The sequence below is a fragment of the Lipomyces oligophaga genome, assembly GCF_038497815.1.
Source record: "Lipomyces oligophaga strain CBS 7107 unplaced genomic scaffold V1516scaffold_1, whole genome shotgun sequence".
Taxonomy (NCBI): domain Eukaryota; kingdom Fungi; phylum Ascomycota; class Lipomycetes; order Lipomycetales; family Lipomycetaceae; genus Lipomyces; species [Lipomyces] oligophaga.
Window position 1 is genome coordinate 236,223 of NW_027117785.1, and position 25,020 is coordinate 261,242.

Consider the following 25,020-nt stretch of genomic DNA (forward strand, 5'->3'; position numbering starts at 1 on the left):
TCTCGACCTGTTTCTCGACGGATGCATGAACGGACGTCATAGAACAGTTTTACGCACGATTCGTCGCCCAGGCCGACATAATCTTTGGTGACACAGCTAAGATATGCAATCGTCTAGGACAGAAAAGAAAAATATATTAGTATTGCGCACTCCATCAAATCGAGTTCTAAATGTTCTTACATAGGGTGCACATTTGCCACTCGCGACCAGAAATTGAAATGCTCGTTTGTAATCCGGACCTTCGCTGCTATCTCGAGTACCATCTGTATTATCACGGCCACTACCGTTGCCACTGCCACCAGCCAGAGCCATCGTATTTCAAATGCTGTATTTCAAATGCTGTAGAAAATAAACTTAAGCTTACGTTAATTAGCTTGAATTAACGTGAAATGGAAAACTAGAAATCCAACGAGATTACTTCTTGGTGGAGATGATGGCGGATGGCAAGGACACGCTTATTAACACTGTATCACATGATCATACCATTCTGGGAATTATGTAAACTTGCCCTGGTTATGGAGCTGAAGCATTGGTTGACGGGAACTTGAATAAGAAAGCAAAAAAATCAAGAGCAGAAAATGAAGTTACGATGGTTTGTGTTGATGTCTCTGATAGCGCTTTGTGTCGCTCAGGGAGACCAAATAGACCAACAAATAGTTCAACAGTACGTGGACGATCAACGAGCTAGCAGAGGAGTGCTTGAAAGCAAGCATACAAACAACTGGGGTACGGCAGACTTATGTTTCAAATAGAAGATGTACTGATTTGAGCTAGCGGTATTGGTATCGACGTCACGGTTTTGGTTTAATTATAGACATTTGGCAAATGCGTTAAGCATGTATCGGACGGTCAAACGACTAGGAATACCAGACTCTCAGATCATTCTCATGTTGGCTGATGATGTCGCATGTAATCCGCGGAATGCGTTTCCGGGAACCGTCTATAACAATGCGAATCGAGCGTTAGATCTGTATTCCAATAATATTGAGGTTGATTATCGCGGCTACGAAGTCACAGTCGATACATTTTTGCGCGTGTTGACAGACAAAGTTGATCCTGCTTTGACGCCGCGGTCAAAACGATTGATGACCGACCAGAACTCGAATATTTTTATCTATCTAACAGGTCATGGCGGTAATGAGTTCCTCAAGTTTCAGGATGCTGAAGAAATTTCAGCGTTCGATATTGCCGACGCTTTTGCTCAGATGTGGGAAACGAAACGTTACAAGGAGATCCTTTTCATGATCGACACCTGTCAGGCAAATACAATGTACTCTAAGATTTACTCGCCGAACGTGATTGGAGTGGGATCGTCAGAACTTGACGAAAGTAGTTATTCACATCATGCTGATTCTGATGTCGGTGTCGCGGTCATCGACAGATTTACGTATTACAACCTCGAGTTTCTGGAAAAAGTCGAGAAGGGTTCAAAATTGACGTTACAAGATTTGTTTGACTCTTATGACCCGAAAGAAATACATTCGCATGCCGGTGTGCGGACAGATCTTTATCACCGAAATCTATCACAGGTATTAATCACGGATTTCTTTGGCAACGTTCAACCCGTCGAAGTCGATACCTTCGATGATGATGATGATTATGATAAATAGTAGTTGCGAATAATAAACATAGAGCTGGTCATTAGATTTGGAGTAATAATATACAATCTATGAGGAAACAAAATCAAACCCGATGAGCAAAGACACGAAGACGCTTAATTCCTCCGTCTGGAATCGAGTACAATTTGACATGAGTATACACTGGGCTGTCTGAAATTTCGAATTCGTGCTCGAAATCGGCCTTGGCTTTTTGTTCAGGGACAATCGTCGTCCAGGACGTAGAATTAATGGCTGTTTGGTCATCTGCAGCGGCAATTGCCTCAACTTTGATCCGATCTGGGAAATTTCCACGGAAAAATGCAGTGTCGACGACTACTTTATCGATAACTGCTTTGGTTCCAAGTCGCACAATTACCCAGTCGGCGTAGCCAGGTGTACGTGACCTAGTCGTTTCCCAGCCATCGGACATATCAATTCCTCGACCCGGAAGTAGCAAATTGGCGATTGTGCCAAAATGTTCGTCCGAGCAGGCGATCGCAACTCCGCCATGAGTCACATTGGCAAGATCAATTACGGTAGACAAAGCCTCTGGCAAAACTGGAATCGGAGTCCCGTACAGTCGGAATCGTGCAATACCTCCATCAGGATACATGTTGAGTCGGACGTAGTTGTAGAACTCGTCAGTCAATCCATCCTTGCGCACAAAAAACTGACGCATCGAAGGGCCACAGGCAGTTTTTTCAATGATTGTCGTCCACTATGCTGTCAGATAGAGACCCAACAATGTCAGTTTGCAAAATTTCACATACTTTTGTAGACGCATCTGGAACAGCGCCATCAGCAACAAACGTTGCCTCTACGCTCACATGAGGAGCTTGATTGCCATTGAAAAACGCAGTATCGACTTCACATCCAATAATGCGAGCCGAGTCCACGCCGACTTTAATGACGACCCAATCCGCTGGCTCGGGATTATGACGGCGTGTCTCCCATCTGCACAATGTTAGACTTCGACTATAAATCAATGAAATCTACATACCCATCGTACCAGGCTCCTTGATATGTGTAGCGAGTCTTGTCACGAATAGGTGCTTTCGGAGCAAGCAAATTGGATGCCTCCGCAAAGAACTCATCCGAGCATGAGATGGCCTTTCCCCCGAGTTTTGCTCCAATTACGTCTGCTCTGATTAGAATTGTTGGATTAAGAAGGAGGAAACTTAGTACCAGAGTATTTTTTGACGACCTGCGCGTCAAAGGTTTGCAAATCAACTACTGCGACGGACATTTTGAATGATTTTGTTCGAAAGAAATTGCAGTAAAATTGAACTGAAAATTTAGAAATATATAATAGATAAAGATAGATCCGATACACCAGCGAACTGTCTCGAAGATAATTACCGGTCTTGACCGTATCGCGGAGACTTGATTCTCGGTCTTGTCCGCAGAGGCAGAGGGACAACGCACACGGGCCCGAATCCCAATCGTGGGCCAATGCAGTTTAATTCGATATGGTACGAACTTTGTCCCCATTTGGATAATTTGTCTCTTAACGAAGAGCGGATAATACAGAGAAAGAAGAGAAACGCTAATTTAGAGAAATGCCACTCATTACGCTTCCTGCTGGTGCATTCGTATTACTGGACCATGCGTACGGAGGCATCGCGACGGGAGTCGCGATCGCGGGGTATATCCAGAAAGGTTTCAAGACTTTGCGCGACAAGAATGCAAACCGTCTGCCGCAGCATCGTGATCTTGATCTAGCAAAATCAAAGGCTTTCTACATTATCCGGTCAATCGACAGTGTTCGAATTCCTATCAACCTGGAAGATATTAACCGTGCTGCCTCATCGCGAATGGCCTTAACTACCAGAGTCGGAGCGTCGAATTTAGATCCTTCACAGTTATCAGTTGTCGCGCCAAATCCAGTTCTGCAGGATCAGGTGGACGAGGAAGTAGATGAGATCCAAGGGACCGAGTTGGAGGAATCTTCAGGTCGATTTCTTCGGTCAAGGCATCTGTTTGCATATCGCGGTGTCGTCAATACTCTTCGGCCACATATTTCCTCGCCGCATATCCGATGGCTACGAAGATCACGTAATAGAGATGATTCCGATATCGCGAGTCGATACTTATCCCGCCAGCGTCAGAGTCAACGTCGTGCAAGAGTTCAGCAGCGTCAAGAATCTAGAGCTTCCCGATCGGGACTGTTCTCTCGGAATCCAAGTCTGCAATGGTGGCAGCGCGATCATGTATATAATGTACTTGATGACCAAGATAACTTATTGTACACTTTTGAGCGGTTCAAAAAAGGTGTTTGGATGATGTATGCATACCCGGCTCGGCAATTGCTGGTCACAATCCGTTTTAAAAAATCCAGTTCCTGGTGGAAAGCCAGTTCTAGTACTGCTGATACCCTTGAGTTCCACGATCCCGGCGAATCATATACAGGCATGTCTCGCGAGACTGCTACGATGGATACACGGAAGACCCGACGTAAATCTTCCTATTTGGATTCATATAATGTGTTCTATACCACTGATGGCGCCCCTTATCAATGGTCTGAGAGTTCAAGACGTCTCGACCGTGTGGTCAACTGGAGAGGAAAAGAGAATGAATCCCGAGAAACTTTAAGCCAGGCAAAACCAATGCATCGCGGCCAGAATTATTTTGAGTTCTTGATCGATTACACAAAAATCGACCCCGTAGTTGCCCTGGCCACGGGTTTTATTTCAATGAAGACAATCTGGGAAAATCGCAACTGTCCGCCGGCGCAGAATAAAACTATTCTACCTGACTCTGAGATACCTTGATACCTTTTTGATTTGTTTGTTTTATTTTTGTGTTTTTATTGTTTCTTGTTGTACTGTTACTTGTTTACTCTATGACCTTGTCGAATGGGTTTTTAGAATAAATTTTTATGCAACCCTGACATTTGCTCTGTATTGTCTGCTGAGTCCTTGACTACTTTCTTTTTATCCCCGCTTGAAAAGATTCATAAAAATCAACCATCTCTTTCGTAATTGATCGGTTCAATCCTTGCAGAGCGGATTCGAAATGCCGACGACATATTTTGTGGCTTCCTAAATCCTCATTCATAGCTTGAAGTCCTGCTTCTTGACATAATGCAGTGATCTCTGCGCCTGAACATCCATCAGTTCTAGTTGCAAGGTCAACCACATCGACATCAGTATCTACACTCATGTTTTGGAATCGGACGCTGAGAATCTGAACGCGAGCATCGAAATCGGGTGGACCAACGTAGAGTAGCCGGTCAATTCTACCTGGTCGTAGGAGAGCAGGATCAATGATTTCCGGGCGGTTCGTCGCCGCGACAATGATTACGTTCGACATATTCGTTTCGACGCCGTCGAGTTCGGTTAATATACTTGTCAAAACACGATCGCCACCAACCTCCGAGTGTCCTCTTGCTGCAGAAATTGCGTCGATTTCATCGATAAATACAATACTTGGACTAGCGTTTCGCGCCTTACGGAAAATTTCACGGATCGCCCGCTCGGACTCGCCAACGTATTTGTTGAATACTTCTGGTCCTTTGACTGCTAAAAAGTTCAATCCGGCTTCGGATGCTAGTGCCTTCGCAGTCAGCGTTTTGGAGCATCCTGGTGGTCCATAGAGCAAAACGCCCCGAGGAGCTGTGATGCCCAATCGAGAAAACGCTTCTGGATGTGTAAGAGGCCATTCGACGGTTTCACGCAGTTTCTGCTTTATGTGCTGCTGCCCACCGATATCATCCCACGACACTTTGGGAGTTTCTAGGAAGATCTCGCGCATAGCACTAGCACGGACAGTCTGCATAGCGCTATGAAAGTCGGACTGGTCGAGCGTTAGATTCTCGACTTCCGTGCCATTATGATCGCCACGAGTCACGGCGGACATGACGGCTTCGCGAACCAGTGCAACGATATCTGCTCCTACAAAGCCATGCGTGTTGGATGCGATCCCGAGAATTTGAGCGTTGGTCAGATCATGTGGGACGCCTTGCAACTGTAGAGCAAGAATTTCTTGTCGTGCACTAACATCAGGAATTCGGATTTCAATTTCTCGATCGAACCGACCAGGCCGCCTTAATGCAGAATCAACATTATTCAATCGATTTGTCGCGGCAACAACCATGACTCTAGCGGTGCCTGCGGATTCAAGGGAGGGTCTAGCTAAAGAATCGAACAATTCCGCCAACGTAGAGACTACCCTTGCTTCTGCCTCGGTCGACGACTCAGCTTCTCGCTTTGGTGCTAAGGAATCTAGTTCATCAATCAGCACTATAGAAGGTGCATATAGTTTGGCCTCATCAAAAATCCGAGCCAGCGCTGCTTCAGTGTCCCCCATGTATTTACCAAGGACGGTACTTGCAGATACTGATAAAACATGAGTAGCCGGAGTTTCATTAGCAATGGCGCGTAGAATTGTCGATTTGCCTGTTCCTGGAGGTCCATGTAACAGCAGACCTCTAGGAGGCGAAATCTTGAATCTCTCAAAGATCTGCGGCCGGATTAAAGGGAGCTCGACAGTTTTCTTGATCAGCGCGATTTCAGAAGATAAACCGCCGAGGCGACTATAGCCAAAGAGAGAATGTGCTGTAGGACTATAGCTTGTCACGGTCGAATTTGACGGTAGCGCATTGACGGTAATTTTGGTTGTGGATGGAGAGATTACGTACACGCTTGAATCGGTAGTCGACGCAATGTGCGAAATTCTGAGCTCGAAAGTAGATGTAGTTACTGATTGCCCAGGAGAGACAAGTTTCAATCCTCTAATTATGCTTTCGGAAATTTGAGCATCTTCTGGGTCAGAAGAATAGATACAAATGTCAATTTCATCGGCGACAGGTATGAGTTTTGCGCATTTCTGGATCTTTACTCGATCGCCAAGCAGGACAGCGAGTAATCCTCGCATACCTAGAGATAGCTGGAGCACATTGATATCTATTCCATCGTCCGCGTAAACTGTAGCCAGATAAGAATTCAGAGTAGGAACTGACTCAGACGAGGAGGCCGCCGAACTGGAAGTAGTCTTCCAAACATGCACAAAATCGCCTTCATGTAAGCCATACGATTGCAGAACTGAAGAATGTGCCTGGATACGTAAATCTGGGGTCGGACTTGTTGGTCGAACTATAAATCCTGATTTTGATAGATTTGGATTCGGAGTATGAGTAGAACTGGGAGTTGAAGTAGGTTTAAGAGGAGGGGCGGTGCTGGACGAAGATCCATTTGGTTGCTGTTTGGGTGTGGTGGATTTCTTCGGCGGCTGTCCGTTGAGCTTCAGCGCTTTAGCGGGCATATTTCCTGTACTGCGCAAACAGTAATCACATTCCCGAGAGGATATGCCGAATATCGCTAACCTCGCGAATCTCAGTATACGTCACTCTCACCGACTATTTCTTACGAAATCTAACCAAGTCAGAGTCCGATTCGCCCGAATACACACCATAACCATCAAATCTTTTTTTAATTTCTGCGACGGTGGGAGAAACAACGTCGGGCTAGGGCTATAGCTCTGACGATGTGTTAGATAATCCATGACATAAGCACAGAGTCATGTGCGCTAGTCATTTGTAGGTCAGTGCGAACCGGATCGAACGCAGAAGACGAACTAGGCTAAATCTAGCCTGTGTCGATGACGATCAGAATTAGTGACATGTTTTAGTTTTAGGGCGGAGTTTGCGAGAATGCGGCAAGTTATGGGCATAAATCGACATAGAGACCAAGCATAGTGGGCACGAATCGACAGAGACATGCGTCGACGTTCGCATGAACAGGTCGATTGAAGTTGGCAAATCTGTTTCAAAATAGCAAATGTGGGCATGCGAACCAGTGTAGGCGCAGAATATAGCCTTGCCCCTCAGCAGAGGATCGCGAGACACTCAGCATAAGGCGGTTGGCTCAAAAGTAGCAGCCTTGGTTTAGAGTTCTCGTTCATGGTTCAGAGTGCGATGACACTCGGATTTAAAGCTCTACTGCGACACGGAATTGAGCTGATTAGATATTTAGCCAAGACTTACGAAAGTAATCAGAGCGTTGAGACCCGTTGAAGCTGGCTTTGGGTTGGCGGGTTGTGGGGTGGAGTACCCTATTGTGCGAAAGTGCAGGGCTGGTAAGTCCGGCCCATGATTATAATTACAATTTTTGTTGATTATATTTTACGAGTACGGTATGACGAAAGTGTAAACTCACATTGTGTCTACATAGCATTCTACTAATAGTGAAATGAATTTTTTTGTTCGGTTGAGTTTATTTTCATTTTTATATTTGTACTTTATTCTAAGTTCTATAGTTATATTTAAATTCATAATTTGCACCCATATTCCTTTTCACAGCTATATCAGATAGTGATAATAATTGTCCTATTGGTCAATTTCTGTGTTGTAGTTCATGTCTGCGGACCAGATTGGACCAGGTTAGATTTGCGTAGAGAGCTACAAAAATACTAGAAATGCTGCACGAGACAAGATTGTCGACCGTTCAATCTGATTTGAGAGTCGGCAGGCACGCAGTACTCGGAGAGTGGTGTTCGGTTGGCTATAGCCATTCAATGTTTGGGCCTGTCCGGCATGGCCAGACTAGCTCCAGGTTCGGCACAGCTGGACGCAGATGTAACCCTACAATGGACTTAAGACGGAGAGTCAACAAAAAAAAAACGAGTAAGAACGAGGATGGGCAAGCAACAGACCAACTGGATAATTACAAAATAAAACAGACAAGCACAGAAAAATGCTGTTGATTAGATGCCTCAATAGGAAAGGTTGAGGAAGGTGGAGATTGAAAACAATGAAATTTGGGTGGCGGACCAAAATTGGACCGGTCCAGCGCGCTCCGGCAAGTCTTTGCGAAAGTGAGCGGAGCCCTAGTGCGCTCGTAAACGCGGGAAAAGAGCTGAATGAGAGGAGGGCCTGGAGAGCAGGGCGAGCGAAAGGTGGAGCAGGAGTTCGAGACATGAATGGGGACGAGGAAGATAGGAGCGCACTGGGCACCTTTTGGTGTGTGTTCGGCAGTCGGAACACGAAGAAGAGTGCAGAGGAAAGCAATGGTGCGGATTCCAGGTGTAATTGGCGTGCGCGGGGAGGGCTAGACAGGGCTTGTGGACCGACCCAAAGCAGGGCGACAGCAGCAAAGGCGAAGACAAGGCGAGTCTAGAACTACTTTAAAAGCAAAGTGGTGATGAAGAAACGTCTAGAGGGAGGGCCAGGTCGAGGTCGACGGGTTTTTATCATCAGTTCATTTGCTTGGTTGATTTGGCTTTTTTTTATTAGTTGATGTCAGTCGGCTCTGATTATCAGGTTTTGTTTGGAAAGGTCTCGTCCGAGTGGAATAGCGCAACAGAGACGAGGACTACGACTGAGACCAAGCCGATGGTGGTGATGGTGAAGAATCCACGGCAGCTCGGCATCCGGATCTCCTTGCTATCCACCACTGTCTATGTCATAGGCTTATTGCTTGCTCTTGCTTCTCTGCTCGCCGTGGATATACGCACAAGATATATATAGATATACACACGCGGGAAGATACTATTACGCTTGCCTGCAAAGGCTGATAGACTAGGCAAAAGCAAGCAGAAAGGAGGAACAGACAGGTGTTAATGGGATAAGGATAAGGTTTATTAAGGTTCAGGGGTGGGGGCAAAAGAAAAGAACTTCGCAATTGTAGGGACTGGAATGGAGCGCGAGATGCGACCGACCAGACAGCTCAGAGGTGGACAGAACCGGGCCGACAAGGTCGACCGAGTAAGCCGAAGTCGAACGACAGGAGTAGAGAGAATCTAAACAAGAAGGGATTCCGCCTGCAGGATGTCTCTAATTTTATTGAACGCAGAAACACGGTGCTATTCGCAATGTAGAAGTCTGTCTCAGAGTCCTGGTTAGGAAATAAACTAGCTGTACGTTCGTACATCAGCGCAGCCTCGGAGATAGTCGGATTTCGGGCCAAGCGGGTACAGATATGGACTGGCCAATCTCGAACAGAGCATGACAATTGGGACTGCTCCCAGGCATCATCCGACTTCCCAGTCTGTGTCTGTCGGGCCTACAGCAACAGGCAGTGTTCGAATTTTTCGCACTAGCACTGCTGGTTTTGTTCTCGTGCCAACCGCTGCCGGAGAGCTTCTTGCGCGTCGTCTTCGTCTCGATCGCCCTTGTCTGTGTGACGTTTCTTCTCCTGCCCGACCGAGACAGCGCGAAGTCACGCCGGGCGCCTGTTGCTGAGCCCTCGTCACACAGATTGAACCCCTTGAGATAGAAATTAAAAACGCTAAAATTAACCTTAATGAGGATTACAATACTGTGGCGGTGGTGCGTGCGTAATGAAGCTTGTGTCGTCGACATCGGCCTGAGTCTGGTAGACGGGTAGTGTGTCGAGCTGACGTCGATCGTGTTGGATTTGGTTTATTTATGGTTATGACAACTGTGGGAAGGGATGGCCAGCAGAAGCCAATGCCGCTGCTAGCGGACGGTTTGTTGGTTGTTCTGGAGATAAATGGCAAGACAAGACATGGAAGTACTGCACTTTGGGCTGGAGGGATCGGCCTCACTGCAGGGCGACAGCAGTAGATCTGGAGATAAAGAATAATCGGCGACCGCAGCTACAAGAACTTGCTTCTTGATTCTATTAATATCACTGTCCTTGTCGTCGTCCTCATTGCTACTGTCCCGTCGTCGTTATTGCCTTCTCTGTTGCTGTTGTTGTTGCTGCTGTTGCTGGAGATAAGCCGTGCTCTGACAGTGACATGCTCTCCATCTCCGATTTCTGCTCAACAGGTGGCCTTTTCTGTTTGCGCACAAAAATATTCCACAGCTCCATGTCCTTGGCGTAATGCTGGGCTGGCATCTGTTGCTCGTTGTGTGAGCAAGACACTGTTGCAAACCCCGTTCTCGGCCACATCTGTTTACTTCTCTCCGTAGACGCAATCTGCTACGGCGGCCACGTCTGATGGACTGCGACCACAGTCCACTAGACGGTCCCAGCAGCAGACTCCCAGCATAATCTGCCGCTGTGCACCACTTGCAGCTCAAACAGCTTGTGGAGCAGCGCTCCAGCGGTGCTCGCTCAGTGCGATCGCACGGTCAAAACGGGTGAATCGCTCCAAGCTAATATGGCTATTAGAACCGCTCTCGGTGTTCCCTAGTGCTTCTGTTTTTGTATCAGCTTTTACTGTTTGCCGCTACTCCTTCTCCTCTTCTGCTTCTCCTTTTGCTCCATCGGCCGGTCTTGTCTCAATGCTTGGTCTCTTGTCATTCATTGCCCGGCATGCCTATTCAGCAACCACGGCAACAACCGCACCACCCGCACCACCCGCTGAACCTGCTGCAAACTCAACGACATCCATCCATGCCGTGTCTTCAGCATTGCCTCTGTTCCGTCGTCCCCCGTCTCGTCATCCCCCGTCCTCGCCAGTCCTTGCTCACAGACCGGCTCGCTGGCTCCTCCACATCAGAAACCCTCTCGCTCTACGTCCGTCGCCAGTGCTGGCTAAAGTCCGCTCCAACACGGCAGACCGCGCCTCCTAACTGCCTGGCGCTCGTAGATTAGGCTCGTCGTTCCGGTTCCAATTTGGATTGACATCTGAGATTAAGCTGTGGCTGCCTGTCCTCTCTCCTGTGACCGTCTTTAATTGAGGGCGCCAGCCTCAGTCATAGCTGACCCTTGTATCGTACTGTAACCTCATCCACCACCAACACCAACACCACCACCGCTCACACTGCCTTAGTCTCGATGGCGGCGCGCGCAATAATGCCTGCTCTTCCAGTCCGTCTGCCAGCAGACGAGACAGATAGCGAGAGAGAGTCAGACGACCATAGTCGCCAGACGCGTAGCCGAGCACGGCAATCTTCCGCAGTGCTCGTCTGCACAACCAGAACAAAGACTCAAAAGCGCAATCGCTCGCCGATAAGCTCGGATTCCGACTCGACTCCCCGCTCTATTCTTCGTCGTCGTCAGCACACTCAACCGTCCTTTCGCGCGCGTTATTTGCCGCAAGCCCAGTCAGCCAGCAAAAGTTGCTTAGGGCACCGGCACAAGGTCGTGGGTCATTTTGTCCGAAGTCCGCTATGCAGCCCTCTCCACTTCCTGTTCCACCTGTACTCTGCTCGGCCGTCTCTATGCTCATTCGCCGACTGTAAATATCGTCGCTATCTCTATTCTTCCTACTACTACTTGCCTACTCGCTCAGCCAAGCTCCCTACTAACCTTCGACGTCCGTATGCTACAAAAACCCAAAGTCAGACCTCCAATAAAGTGTGTTTCATAGAATTACATAATTGCCGGACCCTAACATCACCGACAGATCTCAAGATGCATAAATTAGCCGGAGCTAAGACCGTGTCGCAAACCTTAATCTCGAACATTTTGTGTCGAATCCTGCGTACTCCAAAATTGTAAAATGGCGCACACCAGATTTGAGTACTTTTTCTACTGATTCTTGCTGGCTCCAGCTGCTTCATTCTGCTCTAGCTGATCCTGCGCTTCCCGGACGTAGTTTTAAATAAGTTATTCATAATCGCCGCGTTCCCGCGATCACAAACATACTTTTTTGGTTCTTGGTCCTCTGTTCTTGGCTACAAGCACTTGGCTTTTTGGTCCTTGTATTTCTTGCTCAACCGCTTCTCTGCTCCATTTCCACTGCTCCTGCTGCTCCTCTTCCTCTTCCACCTTCTCCTTCTCCTTGTTCCCTATTTACACCCCGTTCTCGCTATCACGACCTTTCCGCAACTTACTTTTCTTCTGTTTTCGCCTTCCTTCTTTCTCAATCTCATGCTTCCCGCCTTGCAGTGATCGCTAGCAAAAGCTGAAATCCTCGTCACATCTGCGGCCATTTCCTCCCCGCCAAGTAGCTGTCGACTAGTTTCTCCTGCTCTTACTTGGTTCCGCGTTCGCATTCATCACCACACTCGTTTTCCATTGATCTCCTCCGCGGCCCCGGGGCCGACGGTTGTTTATTCTCCCAGGCTGTTTCGGTTCTTGTCTCTTCCGTTTTTCTTCTTCCTTTTCTCTGTTTCAGCCTAAAATCAAAATGTCTTCCATGGAAACCTATCATGGCCTCGTCAGGTCGCCACTGGACGCTATCATCCTCTTTGAGGCTTGTCGACTCGGAGTCCTTCCGCGTGTCCAACGCCGTCTCTCGGAAAGAGAGCGCATGGCAATTCGGTCCGGCTCTGTGTTTGTCTGGGACGAGCGCGAAGCTGGAATGCGTCGCTGGACAGATGGCAAGTCCTGGTCTGCCTCTCGAGTCTCTGGCTCCTTCTTGACCTATCGTGAAATGGAAGGCAAGCGTGGCGGTGGTACCTATGGTGGTCCATTGGCAGCCCCTTCTACGGCTCCTCCGGCCGAAACCGCAGCTCGGCCAGTCGACAATAGTATGCAATCGTCGAACGTCTGTGGTTTCGATGACGACGGTCGATCTTCTGACTTCGACTCTTCCGACGCTCCTGATGGATATAAATACAAATCTGATGGGCTCATGAAACAGTCTTTTTCCATTCAGACTTCATCACATCTCAAGCTGCATTTGATTTCGTACTATTCTCGAAATCACGGACAGCGAGGAGGCTCTCATTTACTCCAGCCCTCCCAAGACCCTGCGCTGAAGTTCATTCATATTCCTAAAGGGATGTATCCCGAGACCTCCGGTGCGACTACAGATTTGATGTCTGCTGGTTCAGTTTTGTCGGGATCGGCTGGTCCCACTGGTCCGACTGGTGTCCAAGGGCCTCCTAATCATTCAACTGGACCTGCATTGGCCCCTCCACCTCCATCGTATCCCAATTATTACTCTTCTCAGTATAGACCTGTTACCAATTCACATGTTCCTGGACCCTCTTCGTCACGTCCTAGTACTGGTCTCCCTCCTGGTCCGGCCTCTGGACCTGCTCCTGCCGCAGTGTATTCTACATCGTCCACTTCTATTGGTGGATATCAACAGATCCCGCCTCAATATCCTTACAATGAAGACAGAAAACGAAAGGTCCATGAATTTGAGCACGATCATCTTCGTCTTGCCCCACAGCCTCCTCATACTTCACAACCTCCACATCTTTCACATCCTCAGCCCTATACAGTACATAGACAATCCGTTCCCGGTCCGCCTTCAGGGCTGTCAGGACCAGCTACCTCTCCTCGGTCAATGTACGCATGGCCTCCATCGCCTGCAATTACTCCTCCTGGTTATGTTGTTCAAGCCGGAACTGTTTCGCCTCCTTCACGAGAGCAAAGGCCATTTCGCGACCAGTATTACGAATATTCTACTCCACCTGGTCCTGTTGCGATTCCACAACACGCAACAGAGACCCGGCTTTCGCCTGGAATGCCGCAACCTGGTCCTGCGCTTGCTGTATCTGCGCCTGTTGTGAGCACTTCTCAAGGTAGCTCCTTAACTGGGCTACAGTTGCCAGCTATACGTTCACTTGAACTTCGTCCCCAAGACATGCCACTGAACACTGCCACAATTCCATGCGGTGAAGATCATCGCACGATCTCTGCTTTGAATCGAAAGTTTAGTATTTAGTTAGTTCGACTGCTCTATGGATTTTGATTTGTATTATCTGATGTATAAGTATACGATGGCACAACTAGTGTATAGGATTCTGATTTGATCGCGTTATTTTCGTTAGGCTGTTTATTGTTTTGATATAAATTTTCTAGGAGGTGTTAACGGATTTTGGGGTTCTCTGGGTAGTGTTTGACATTTTTTTTACCTGATTCACTTTGCTTACCGTGTAATTTCAAAATATACTCATATTTCAATCTATTCCAATTTTTGACAAATTCAGCCTGGGCCTATGTCGGTCATTTGACAAGTTCAACTTAATCTATTCCAACATATTTAACAAGCTCTACTATGTCCTCGCCCCTCCTCGATTGCTCGCTGTCCATTATATTCGTACTCAGCTTTGTCCACCGCTTAATTTGGTCCACATCTTAGAGATTGAGCTTCTACACCATCGCTCAATATCGCCGCTTAAGACAAACTTAGCACCCTTTTCTACCTCCTGATCCCATAAATCTGCCATAGTTTCACGGACCGAATCGCGGGTTCTGGTTTCCACGGGCTTCACAATTGAGTACTTCGTCGGTGTCACCGCAGATTCTAGAACAGACTTCGTGTACGACATGGACGTTCCTGCCAGTGTTGTGCGTGCTTCAATTTCCGTGGCGGCTAGATAGCTTAGAATGCTACTGGTTGCGACACCTACTGGAATTAGTATTCGTTTCTTATTCGGCCTAAAGCAACAACCGCACTAATATAGATTCAAGTACCTGCAAAAAAACCGTAAAATCGACTCATGACGACTTTCGAATTTAAATAAGATGACCAGCACCCAAAAGTTTTCGAAAAAGATGTCTATAGATCTGAGAGTGAGTAATTTGAAGCGATAAATTTATCTTCTTCGAAATATCGTCAACAGCGAACGAATCATGTTCTCGCGGTCATGTGACAGCTGCCGCGTAGGAAGAATTTTGGTTCCTAGCTCTTTGAGTTACAAAGATTTATTAAAGTATAATATTATATTTATTATACGTTATTGTATCTCTTATTTGCACAATGCCATCACAAGGACAGGTACATCGTCGTCTTGGAAGGTAAGATCTCCTTAAAGTCTTTGTGCACATTATCTAACGAATTAGACCGTCTGGTCATCGAAGAGCAATGCTTCGGAATCTAGTGACTTCGCTATTAAAACACGACAGTATCACCACGACACATGCGCGTGCCAAAGAAGCGCAACCAATAGTGGAGAAATTGATCACAGCTGCAAAGACGCTAGTCCCGGCAGAGCAAGTAGCAGAAAGTGCATCGCCTGCATTCGCGCCTGCTAAGCTGGCTAAATATAACGCGACGCATCGAATTTACGGAACTGTATTCGACCCCAAGTCGACAATCAAACGACTAATGACAGTGGTCGCACCGAGATATATAAGTCGAACAGGTGGCTATACCAGGGTTTTACATCTTGAACCTCGGTCTTGGGATTCTGCAAAAATGTCTGTCTTGGAATTAATCGGTGGTGATAAAGACCTCAGATTATACATCACGGCCCGCGCAATCGCCCGTGCTGCAGCAGAAAATCGTGCTCTTGACCCAGCGTCCGCTAAAAATAAGCTGAAAATCATTCAGTCTATGCCGGACGGAGAACAGGTTTTGAATGAAAAAGTCGACATTATGACCAGAGTCTTCTACTCTGGCAGAGCACCGGAAACCGTTTTGCAGGAAATCTCTGATTCAGCAGCTGCAAAAGAATTTCGAAGCCCGTCGTCGTAACCTTTAGATTTAATCATATTTAATTAAAATGTATATAGCCATTATTCAATAACCTCATTACAACAAAAATACTCCGCAAATTCAAGTGCCGAATCTATACCATACACAAAAATAATAATACTAATAATAGTAAAAATAAATAAAAACACACAACACAAGTTCGTTAAAAGGATATAGTTTTCTCAGTCAAGTTCCAACATAAAATTGAAGCATTTACTGGAAAGTCTCCTCAAGACGACTCTTGCCAATGCATTCGACCTTGAAGCCGATCTTCTCCAACTTCTTCTGGTTCAAAATCAGACGGCCATCGAAGATGAAAGCAGGCTTGTTCATGTCAGCGTAAATCTTCTCGTAGTCAAGGTTGGAGTCCTTGAACTCATCCCACTCAGTGCAAATGATAATCGCATCGGCACCCTTGGCAGCCTCGTAAGCCGACGAGGTAATAGTAACCTGCTTCTTAAGAGCAGTAACATCATCAACAACGCCGGGTTCAGCAAGATCCATCCAAATCTGAGCCTCCTCAACCTTGGGGTCGTAAAGAGCAATCTTCGCCTGTTCCTGGCGGAAGTACTTGATCAAAGTAATCGCAGCAGATTCACGAGTATCGCCGGTATCCTTCTTGAAGGCAAATCCAAAAACGGCAAGACGCTTACCAGTCAAAGTGTTGAACAGCGAAGAAATGACACGCTGAGTGAAACGACGCTTCTGCGACTCGTTCATCTCAACAACCTGGCGCCAGTAGGCAGCAACATCAGGAAGATGAAGCGACTCAGAGAGGTACACAAGGTTAAGAATATCCTTCTGGAAACATGAACCTCCGAAACCAACAGAGGCCTTAAGGAACTTGGGTCCAATACGCGAGTCAAGACCAACAGCATATGAAACCTCATCAACATCAGCACCAGTAGCTTCACAGATAGCAGAAAGCGCGTTAATTGAGGAAATACGCTGAGCAAGAAGTGCGTTGGCAGCAAGCTTGGAAAGCTCAGAAGACCACACACGCATAGTGATAACACGCTCCTTTGGAACCCAGTTGGCATAGACATGGGCAAGAGAAGCAGCAGCAGCCATACCCTCGGTGGTATCGAGAGAGCCGATCAAAACACGGTCGGGAGCGAACAAATCCTTAATAGCAGTTCCCTCAGCAAGGAACTCGGGATTGGACAAGATGTCAAACCGAACACCGGGCTTGCCATTGGACTCAAGAATCTTGCGCATGGAAGAAGCAGTGCGGCATGGAACAGTGGACTTCTCAACAACAATCTTGTCAGACTCAGCAACCTTAGCGATGTGACGGGTGGCAGACTCAACGTAGCCAAGATCAGCGGCATAGCCTTTGCCAACACCAGTCTTCTTGGTGGGAGTGTTGACAGAAACGAAAATAAGGTCAGCCTCTTTGATAGCTTTGTCTACATCGGTGGAGAAAAACAGATTCTTTCCCCGAACAGACTTGACAACCTCATCGAGACCAGGCTCATAAATAGGGAGGTTATCGGAGTTCCAGGCATCAATACGAGCCTGATTAAGATCAACAATGGTAACCTGAACCTTGGGAGACTTGCAGGCAATGACAGCGCAGGTGGGACCGCCTAGATCATAGGAATTAGCATTTGCATATCTTCATGAACCGTTGATAATCAGATCAAGTGTCAAAAAGAGTTGAACCAATCCAAGTTGTGCTAAATTCAAGCCGCTGCAAAGCCACAAAAGTGGCGCAAGACATTATCTTGAGGAAGCCGATTAAGCAGTCCATACTTGCAAGACAAAGCATGAAAACGCAACAAAAACTGATTTGAACAAAAGATTATTCAAAGAAAAATTAAATAAACTGGATCAGCCTCAATCTGTCACAAACAATCGAGACCGATTCGATTTCAATTGCTATAGATGTGACAAAGAGTCTGATGAGTGCGGCTAGACGCGTCTCCCGAATATAATAATTAAAGCAGCGGAAACACGCTACCTCAAGAAATTCAAGATAAGACATCAGACGCACAAACAGCACCAAATAGATCAATGAATAATTCTGATCGCATTCATTCCAATCACAGAATTGCCAAATTATCATCAAAAAGCAAAGCAGAGAGAAAACATACCGACATATCCAGCACCGATGCAGCAGATCTTGGTAACCTCCTTGTGAGGAACATCAATAGCTTCAACAGGACGAGCAGCCATGACTATTATAATTATATGCTTGAATAAACAAGAAAATGAACAGAACTAAAGAAAATCTAAACGAGTGTGCTGAAGTACAACCTGGACAAAAGCTGAAGAAAGGAACAAGAAAAACGAGAAAAAAAACGAGAGCCGGGCAAAGGCCACGTTATAAGCGCGAGCGCGACGGAAGGCAGCAGCAAAGGCTGAGCCATGTGTGGCTCGCAGAGTGCTGCAGCCAAACTGCGTAAACGCGAAGATGCTTGAGCCTTGTGCGGCCTGATGCGGAATATTGTGGCTGGTGCTGTGGCTGAGCATCTGGCAGGAGTGGTGCAGCAACGCCCATTTGAGTAGAATTGGACGCTGGACACTCCCCGGCAGAAGACCGTGATGGCCAAGCAGAGAACTGAGGGTTTGTTTGATTTACATATGGAGTCGGCGCGGAAACCATTACAAACAATAGAGCACTTGCAAAGCTGATAAACGCAGTCATATTCTCTATTTGTAGAGCAGATCGATCTTGTTTTGAGCTACTAGTCGTAGAAACAGGCTCGGACATGGTGATTCTAGCTACGCGTCCTGCTCAGTAATCGGGCCACGCCCTTCTGTTGCTGCTGCTGCTGCTGCTGCTTGACGGATAGATGAGGCACGGTGTAGGCGCATTGTAGGCCTGACTAGTGCAGACGATGGCAAAGCGACAGATCAGGGTCTAAGTCGGGGTTAAATTAGAATTGGTGCTCGTACTCTATTGATTAGCGTTCCGAAAGTATGATTATAGTGGCAGCTACGGATCTACGAGCCGACCCATGGACAAAGGGCACAGCTAAATTCCATCTCGTATTTCGCAAATGTTGAAGAACACAGGTTTGGTCGACCACTTTGTTCTTTCCAACTACTGGAACAGGCTGGTCTTACGGGCAGTCGATTATTTTGCACAGATTCGGAGTATCACAGTCGCTCGATCCGGAAAAAACGTCGTAGTCGTCATCGCCGCCGCGGTCGCGGTCGTCCAAATGGCTGCACCGTGCTGGTCGATTCGATGCCTTCCCTGCTCGATAAGCTTAACCAAACCAGCCAGATGGCATTCTTCGGCTCGCTCAACAGAGTGAGTTGGCTGCTCAATTCCAGTCAAGAAAAGCGGAAGTTTGGGTTAACTCTAATCTGGTTTATCGATCCTTTAAGTCAGCCTTGTCTTGACTGCACCGCGCCTGTAGAAACCGTAATCCAGGAGTGAATATACCAGAGCCACTCCATTCCTCAGCGCTGCTCTCTTCCACCCTCTGCGCACTTCCGTCGTTCCTGACGCATTCTCCTTACTTTCACACCTCAGATTACATCTATCGGCCCAAATTTGATTAGCATTTTTCAGTTTCTCATTTCCCCCTATCGTCTTTTCAATTTGCGAAAGTCTCCTGAACGAGCTTCCCAGTGCGCCTCTGGAAACACCCACGACTTCTCCGTTCCAGCACCACAATCCCCTTGTTCATGTGGTAATGTTGATTACCTGATAATTATGTAATTTTGACAGCCGCGCGTAGTATGGCTCATAGGAGTCGGAGCCGATGCATACGCAATACTAGAACAGCTCTCACATATCCGCCGTAACCGGTTCAGCTTATCACGAGATATGCTTTGTTTGTTCTATTTTCAGAACAGTTCACGTTTCTTCCACATCTGGAAATCGGTTCACCCAAAATTAACACGACCTTCCTGATCCGGTAAGTCCTCCTATTTTCGTTCGCGACTAGTTGGTCTTCTTCTGGCACTCTCACCTACTCGACTCTGTTTTCTCTCACCCTCTTGCTCCTGGTTCACTTTCTTTTCTTTCTCCAAGATATAAACTTAGCACACTTCTTAGTTTCGTTTCTTCGCAATTTAGTTCCGGTTTAGATATCCTTGTTTTTCATAATGCGTGCTTCCGTTATTTCCCTCGTTGCAGCAGTCGCAGCTTTTGCCGGTTCCGCAGCTGCCACTCCTCCTGCTTGTTTACTTTCATGCATCTCCTCCGTTCAGAAGGACTCGGACTGCTCCTCGCTTGCTTCCGTTTCTTGCATTTGTAAATCGGAGTCGTCGGCCATTCAGTCCTGTCTCGAATCGATTTGCCCTAATGACAACGCTGACGATGCGTGGTCCTCGTTCAAGTCGACCTGCTCCGAGTTTGGTGCTTCGTTAGGCTCTTCCTCTTCTTCCTCCTCCTCGTCTTCCCACTCGTCGACCCATTCCTCCACTTCCACCACTTCTTCTTCCTCTTCGAGCTCTGCCATCTCGACTAGCTCCTCTACCACATCTACTTCGACTTCTTCTTCTAGCTCTACTTCCACGTCGAGCATTGCTCCTTCCACCTCTACTTCCACTTCCGCTTCTTCCACCTCTACTTCAACTTCGATTTCTTCGACTTCTACGTCCTCCTCTTCTACTTCCACTAGCTCTTCTTCCTCTTCCACATCCACTTCGACTACCTCTACATCTGTTAGTTCTTCTGCTATTGTCTCCACTGTCGCTCCTACTACTTCCGTTCGCTACCCTATTTCTTCGTCGGTTGAAACTTCCTCCTCGACCACTTACTCGGCTCCTGAGGTCGTCTCTACGGGTTCTGCAAACTCTACTAACTCCACTGCTACTGGCACGAGTCCTGCTGTTGCTACCGTTACTGCTAACTCCGCTTCTAAGTTCGCTTCCTCAGTTTCAGTTGGTGTTTTGGCAGTCATCATGGCCGCTCTCATGGCTTAGACACATCCGCAAGGTTGAGTTCGTCAGTTAGCGTTCTCTCAATTTTGAATAGACTACCAGTTTAAGCAATTCCTTTTAATGTGCCATTTATAAGCACTATAATGTTCTAGAAAAAATTAATAGTTGTGAATATTTTGATTTAAATGGATCATTTGTAGACACATAAGAATTCTCATTATATTATGATCTATATTACCGCAAACGCCTACCTCCTATGACATGCCTACTAACTAGGAAAGACAAGAGAAAAAAATAAACAAATGAATAGTTTACACAACAATCATAACAAGTATTAAAAGAATGAGAATCACGAGCAGTAAAGCAATGCAGGCATTTGACGCTGTATCTTCATTTTCCTTCATAATATACTTTATCCTCCGCATACCCATCTGCAGCTTATTCTGAGTACTATCGACGCGATCGCCAAGATCCTGAAGCAGCTCGACGTGGTCTTCAAGCTCGTTACCCATGACAGCAGCTTGGTCGCGTAGATTTTGGACTGTAGAAAGTACGCTATCGAGTTGTTGATCTTGCTCATGGATTAGTAAAGCCTGATGTTCTCGCTCCATTTCTGAATCAATCGGTGTACCCCTGCCACCGGGAGAGTTGTTGTCGTCAATTGAGATACTCGTAAATTCATGATTACCTGTCCCGTTCATACTAGAAGGAAAAGGTTTTCTTCCCCGAGTAGCAGCATCGATTTGAGTCCGCAGATCCGCGATTTCATGTTCCTTTGATGAAACGAATGCAGCACGGTCGTGGACTTGAACTTTCGATAATCCAAATTGGTCTGGATTCGAACTGGCGGCATCAACTGAGTCCCTCAGGTCGCGAATAGACATGTCGATATCATCTAGCATGGTCAACAATTCGTCATGAGTCGGTGTTGCAGCTGTTGGACCGGCCGAGGGCAATGATGATGTGAGACTAGTCACGTATGCAGTAGTCTGCACTCTCAGTTGTGAGAGATGGCCGTCCACCTCTCGCGCTATATCATCATAGGGATCTGAATACATCGCTTCAGTCTTATGATAAAGAGAAGCCAATGCTTAGCTATTTTGCAGAAAATTCGATGATTTGAAAGATATTTGCTCAGTTACGGCTCCACTAACTGTTCTGGACTCTGACCAGGAGTAGAGCCAACGACCACAAAGCCCGGGGTTGAACAGCGCGGATAGAGCCATCGAAGGCTTTCAACGATTTGCGTTCAACAACAATCACCCTCATTTAAAATTAATATTTGCCGGCGTTTGATCCTTTGTTAGAGCGCTATCTAATCTGCTAGTATTTGACTAGTTCCTGCTTTTTCTATCACTGTATTTACATATATTTGCCAGTTCAGATCATCGCCGTGTTCACAATGGTTCTCGAAGCTACTATGATCGTGTATGTCAACCAATTAACGAATATGAATCGATCCAAGACACTAACCAAACTTTTATGTTAGAATCGATAACTCGGAGTATATGCGAAATGGTGATTTTCCGCCCTCTAGATTTGCAGCGCAATCAGATACTGTGAACTTAATATTTTCTGCAAAGACACAGTCGAATCCTGAATCTGCCGTCGGATTGATGACTATGGCCGGTCGAGCGTGAGTATAATTGTCCAGATAGATCTATTTGATTTTCAACTTAACGCAATTTTTAGTCCTGAAGTTCTGGTTACTTTGACGACGGATTTTGGAAAGATCGTAGCTTCGATGGTTGAAACAAAGGTTCATGATTCGGCTCACTTAACAACTGCCATTCAGGTTGCTGCTGTAAGAATATCAGGCTTATTTATTCTCAACTCAAATTCGGATATGTGCTAACAATTTTTTCAGCTTTCTCTCAAGCATCGACAAAATAAGTCTCAGCGTCAGCGTGTAATTGTATTTGTTGGCAGTCCGGTCACTGAATCAGAGTCTGATCTTATCAAACTAGCCAAGAAAATGAAGAAAAATAATATTGCCGTCGATTTCATCAATTTTGGAGAAGAGACTGAGAATGAAGAGAAATTATCGAAATTTCTGGCAGCTGTCAAGTCGGGTGAAAATAGTCATTTGGTCAACGCATCGCCAGGCCCTCAGTTACTTTCAGATATCGTCCTTTCTTCTTCTATATTGACTGATGAGGATGGTGTCTCACATGCTGCTGCTGCCTCTGCCTCGGCTGGTGGTGGATCGGGTACTGGAGGTGATGCATTTGAATTTGGCGTCGATCCCAATCTGGATCCTGAATTAGCTCTAGCGCTTCGAATGTCACTTGAAGAAGAACGCGCCCGGCAAGAACGAGAAAAGAAGGCCCAGGAAGCCACTACTGCTGCTACTTCTGAATCGATTCCAGAGGAGCCCGAAAATGAACAAATTACACCGAGTGAACAAGCTGGAGGTGGCGAAAGCTCTACTACTGGGAATGAAATCCCAGGTGCCGGCGAGGATGAGAGTGCTCCACTGCTAAACGATGATCCTGAAGGTAAATCGAGCGATAAAATGGATACAGATTAGGTTTTTGCTGCATTGGATGTTGTTAACTTTTGTTATATATATATATATTTATAATATTGTCTGAGATTTCATTCAGAATATTGTGGAATTGAAGTCTGTGACTAAAACCTCTCCTCTCGTCCGTAATCTAATGATTTCGAACGAAATAGATTAATCCCCCAAGTTCCTACTATTCCAACCATACCGACTCTCCAGCCTCTCCAAATTCCTTCGAGACCAGATTCGCCATTATCTTCGTTTCTTAGGATATCCCAAATCGTTCCCAAAACGCCGGTATATGAGCCGATGTCGACGACCGTTCGCTGAACTCCGACGTAGGCCAATTGACCGCGCCTCAACACTGTTTCGAGCGGCAATCTAACGAAAAGTTCAATTGAAGAAGACACAAACGTTAGGAGTCGATAGGACCCTGGAGAAGTGTACTGCTCGATTCCCCATTGTTGTCGGAGAAAGTATGGTGTTCCCCGGCTGATTGTTCGTGGGATGGCAGCGAACAAGGCAGTTGGTAATAAGAGAGGCTGTGGACAGGTAAATGAAGGTAGGCATTGTAAAGATGCGATGATCGATCGTGGTTGGGCGTCTGGGGGTGTCAGAATCAATTTAGTGCGGACAATATCCAAAGGGGAGACAATAAGAGTTGCAAGAGTTGTGGCTGCAATCGACGTAAATAGTGATAATAAAGGATGGCCACTGTCAATGATATCGATCAAATTCGGATCCGAGATCCCTAACACGGCAGATAGAAAGCCGGAAAGCCACGAGTCCAGGGTACTCATCAGCAAGCTCTCCAAAAAAGTTATATTCGTGCCTTCAATTTGGTTAAGCTTATTATTTCTGATATATCTATCCGCTCACTTACCCTTCCAGATTCCCCACGGACCATCTTTGTTCCAGAGAGCTCCCATGGAACCGAGAATATACGGCCGATGGCCATTGATCTGATAACTGTCAGGACCAGGACTCGCTGTTATAGGTCTAGGACGCGTAGTCCGACGACTCCCGCCACTGCTTCCATCCGAAGACATGCTGCCTCCCCTCTTCTTCTCTTTCATCAGCGCAATTACAGGAGCAGGCGATGCACGTGCAGGAGTAGACGACTCTGTAGCAGCATCTGGGGTCGAGAAGTAATCGATTTCTTCGTCATCCAACGCGGCAGCTTCAAGATCAATCTCAAAAGTGTCGATGTCATCCAGTCTTCCATGCCGGCCTCGCTTTTTCGGTTTTTTAATAAGTGCTCCAGATCCATCTGGATGCAGATTAGTCCCGCCCAGAGATATGCCAGATCCATTCGGACGTGGGTATTTTGCGCATTGTAAAACCATTTTCGCTACCTCGAAAGGTTGAGCAAGAAAAGTCGATGAATATCGCATTAAAGCTGCGTTTGTCACATTCCGAATCATTTCTGTAGTATTCGGGAATTCAAGGTAATCAGCATAATCTAGATCTGCCAAAATCGCGTCTCGCCTCAGTCCTGTTGAAGTACTAGTTCCACCAACAACTCTACTATAACCTGACGGGAAACTAGCTGCTGTTCCGCTCGCACCAGATTTTGATATAGCAAGATCGGGCACTCCATCATGGAAAACAAGTTCCGGTCGATGGTAATATGGTCTCAAAGGACTTCCAAGATCTGAGGTTGCCATCTGGAATTTTGGACGTAAATTATTCTTTCTTTAATATAACAGCTGGGTATATTTGTTTCCTGCTTTTATTTTGATTTGGGCCCGGAAATTCAATTTGGCTACCCTAATAAAATAAAGTAAGCTGATGAAATTACTGGAAGAATGTAAAAATGTCATGATCTTCGTCATCTTGATG

At 46.5% G+C, this 25,020-nt stretch overlaps 12 protein-coding genes across 12 annotated transcripts; 6 read left to right on the plus strand and 6 right to left on the minus strand.

The window, feature by feature from the left end:
* Window positions 1–602: 602 nt before the first annotated feature.
* V1516DRAFT_618851 (peptidase C13 family-domain-containing protein) lies at window positions 603–1,610 on the plus strand (the record flags this gene model as incomplete). Its single annotated transcript, XM_066919429.1, has 2 exons — window positions 603–726; window positions 775–1,610. The coding sequence occupies 2 exons, from the start codon at window positions 603–605 to the stop codon at window positions 1,608–1,610; spliced, it is 960 nt and encodes a 319-aa protein (XP_066779517.1).
* On the minus strand, window positions 1,593–2,995 carry V1516DRAFT_630892 (galactose-binding domain-like protein). Its single transcript, XM_066919942.1, has 4 exons — window positions 2,784–2,995; window positions 2,599–2,737; window positions 2,369–2,552; window positions 1,593–2,316 (listed from the first exon to the last, which is right to left on the minus strand). Exons 1-4 carry the CDS (start codon window positions 2,842–2,844, stop codon window positions 1,684–1,686), a joined length of 1,017 nt encoding a protein of 338 aa, XP_066779518.1. The 5' UTR covers window positions 2,845–2,995; the 3' UTR covers window positions 1,593–1,683.
* V1516DRAFT_667350 (uncharacterized protein) lies at window positions 2,969–4,428 on the plus strand. Its single transcript, XM_066920828.1, has one exon. The coding sequence runs from the start codon at window positions 3,158–3,160 to the stop codon at window positions 4,367–4,369; it is 1,212 nt and encodes a 403-aa protein (XP_066779519.1). The 5' UTR covers window positions 2,969–3,157; the 3' UTR covers window positions 4,370–4,428.
* Window positions 4,429–4,520: 92 nt separating this feature from the next.
* V1516DRAFT_617406 (P-loop containing nucleoside triphosphate hydrolase protein) lies at window positions 4,521–6,473 on the minus strand (the record flags this gene model as incomplete). The annotated part of the gene is made up of 1 exon (XM_066919363.1): window positions 4,521–6,473. One exon carries the CDS (start codon window positions 6,471–6,473, stop codon window positions 4,521–4,523), a length of 1,953 nt encoding a protein of 650 aa, XP_066779520.1.
* A 6,117-nt stretch (window positions 6,474–12,590) lies between these two features.
* Window positions 12,591–13,190, plus strand: V1516DRAFT_607055 (putative camp-independent regulatory protein pac2 protein; the record flags this gene model as incomplete). Its single annotated transcript, XM_066919278.1, has 1 exon — window positions 12,591–13,190. A coding segment is annotated over one exon (600 nt), but the record flags the coding sequence as incomplete, so codon positions are not given.
* A 917-nt stretch (window positions 13,191–14,107) lies between these two features.
* On the minus strand, window positions 14,108–14,936 carry V1516DRAFT_667363 (uncharacterized protein). The gene is made up of 3 exons (XM_066920829.1): window positions 14,825–14,936; window positions 14,263–14,756; window positions 14,108–14,205 (listed from the first exon to the last, which is right to left on the minus strand). The coding sequence occupies exons 1-2, from the start codon at window positions 14,850–14,852 to the stop codon at window positions 14,452–14,454; spliced, it is 333 nt and encodes a 110-aa protein (XP_066779522.1). The 5' UTR covers window positions 14,853–14,936; the 3' UTR covers window positions 14,108–14,205; window positions 14,263–14,451.
* A 129-nt stretch (window positions 14,937–15,065) lies between these two features.
* V1516DRAFT_709292 (mitochondrial 54S ribosomal protein bL17m) lies at window positions 15,066–16,159 on the plus strand. The gene is made up of 2 exons (XM_066924219.1): window positions 15,066–15,148; window positions 15,194–16,159. Exons 1-2 carry the CDS (start codon window positions 15,111–15,113, stop codon window positions 15,825–15,827), a joined length of 672 nt encoding a protein of 223 aa, XP_066779523.1. The 5' UTR covers window positions 15,066–15,110; the 3' UTR covers window positions 15,828–16,159.
* Window positions 15,935–18,005, minus strand: V1516DRAFT_697771 (UDP-glucose/GDP-mannose dehydrogenase family, NAD binding domain-containing protein; the record flags this gene model as incomplete). The annotated part of the gene is made up of 3 exons (XM_066924100.1): window positions 15,935–17,416; window positions 17,824–17,853; window positions 17,924–18,005. 3 exons carry the CDS (start codon window positions 18,003–18,005, stop codon window positions 16,041–16,043), a joined length of 1,488 nt encoding a protein of 495 aa, XP_066779524.1. The 3' UTR covers window positions 15,935–16,040.
* A 1,792-nt stretch (window positions 18,006–19,797) lies between these two features.
* On the plus strand, window positions 19,798–20,972 carry V1516DRAFT_667375 (uncharacterized protein). The gene has a single exon (XM_066920830.1). The coding sequence runs from the start codon at window positions 19,893–19,895 to the stop codon at window positions 20,712–20,714; it is 822 nt and encodes a 273-aa protein (XP_066779525.1). The 5' UTR covers window positions 19,798–19,892; the 3' UTR covers window positions 20,715–20,972.
* Window positions 20,846–22,188, minus strand: V1516DRAFT_11229 (uncharacterized protein). The gene has a single exon (XM_066918593.1). It carries the CDS (start codon window positions 21,728–21,730, stop codon window positions 20,984–20,986), a length of 747 nt encoding a protein of 248 aa, XP_066779526.1. The 5' UTR covers window positions 21,731–22,188; the 3' UTR covers window positions 20,846–20,983.
* Window positions 21,909–23,295, plus strand: V1516DRAFT_667377 (uncharacterized protein). The gene is made up of 4 exons (XM_066920831.1): window positions 21,909–22,100; window positions 22,162–22,308; window positions 22,365–22,476; window positions 22,540–23,295. Exons 1-4 carry the CDS (start codon window positions 22,075–22,077, stop codon window positions 23,200–23,202), a joined length of 948 nt encoding a protein of 315 aa, XP_066779527.1. The 5' UTR covers window positions 21,909–22,074; the 3' UTR covers window positions 23,203–23,295.
* Window positions 23,029–24,969, minus strand: V1516DRAFT_667379 (mitochondrial carrier domain-containing protein). The gene is made up of 2 exons (XM_066920832.1): window positions 24,062–24,969; window positions 23,029–24,010 (listed from the first exon to the last, which is right to left on the minus strand). Exons 1-2 carry the CDS (start codon window positions 24,843–24,845, stop codon window positions 23,304–23,306), a joined length of 1,491 nt encoding a protein of 496 aa, XP_066779528.1. The 5' UTR covers window positions 24,846–24,969; the 3' UTR covers window positions 23,029–23,303.
* Between the last annotated feature and the right edge of the window lie 51 nt (window positions 24,970–25,020).

Bases quoted from the DNA above. Each gene is read 5' to 3' on its own strand.
- V1516DRAFT_630892 (XM_066919942.1), bottom strand. From the start codon at position 2,844: ATGTCCGTCGCAGTAGTTGATTTGCAAACCTTTGACGCGCAGGTCGTC. The intron at 2,553-2,598 runs GTATGTAGATTT...AACATTGTGCAG, and splicing joins CAAGGAGCCTGGTACGATGG to ATGGGAGACACGCCGTCATA. The intron at 2,317-2,368 runs GTATGTGAAATT...CTGACAGCATAG, and splicing joins TTCCAGATGCGTCTACAAAA to TGGACGACAATCATTGAAAA.
- V1516DRAFT_667350 (XM_066920828.1), top strand. From the start codon at position 3,158: ATGCCACTCATTACGCTTCCTGCTGGTGCATTCGTATTACTGGACCAT.
- V1516DRAFT_667363 (XM_066920829.1), bottom strand. From the start codon at position 14,852: ATGAGTCGATTTTACGGTTTTTTTGCAG. The intron at 14,757-14,824 runs GTACTTGAATCT...TAATTCCAGTAG, and splicing joins ATTTTACGGTTTTTTTGCAG to GTGTCGCAACCAGTAGCATT.
- V1516DRAFT_709292 (XM_066924219.1), top strand. From the start codon at position 15,111: ATGCCATCACAAGGACAGGTACATCGTCGTCTTGGAAG. The intron at 15,149-15,193 runs GTAAGATCTCCT...CTAACGAATTAG, and splicing joins GTACATCGTCGTCTTGGAAG to ACCGTCTGGTCATCGAAGAG.
- V1516DRAFT_667375 (XM_066920830.1), top strand. From the start codon at position 19,893: ATGCGTGCTTCCGTTATTTCCCTCGTTGCAGCAGTCGCAGCTTTTGCC.
- V1516DRAFT_11229 (XM_066918593.1), bottom strand. From the start codon at position 21,730: ATGTATTCAGATCCCTATGATGATATAGCGCGAGAGGTGGACGGCCAT.
- V1516DRAFT_667377 (XM_066920831.1), top strand. From the start codon at position 22,075: ATGGTTCTCGAAGCTACTATGATCGT. The intron at 22,101-22,161 runs GTATGTCAACCA...CTTTTATGTTAG, and splicing joins CTCGAAGCTACTATGATCGT to AATCGATAACTCGGAGTATA. The intron at 22,477-22,539 runs GTAAGAATATCA...CAATTTTTTCAG, and splicing joins CTGCCATTCAGGTTGCTGCT to CTTTCTCTCAAGCATCGACA.
- V1516DRAFT_667379 (XM_066920832.1), bottom strand. From the start codon at position 24,845: ATGGCAACCTCAGATCTTGGAAGTCCTTTGAGACCATATTACCATCGA. The intron at 24,011-24,061 runs GTAAGTGAGCGG...ACCAAATTGAAG, and splicing joins TCCGTGGGGAATCTGGAAGG to GCACGAATATAACTTTTTTG.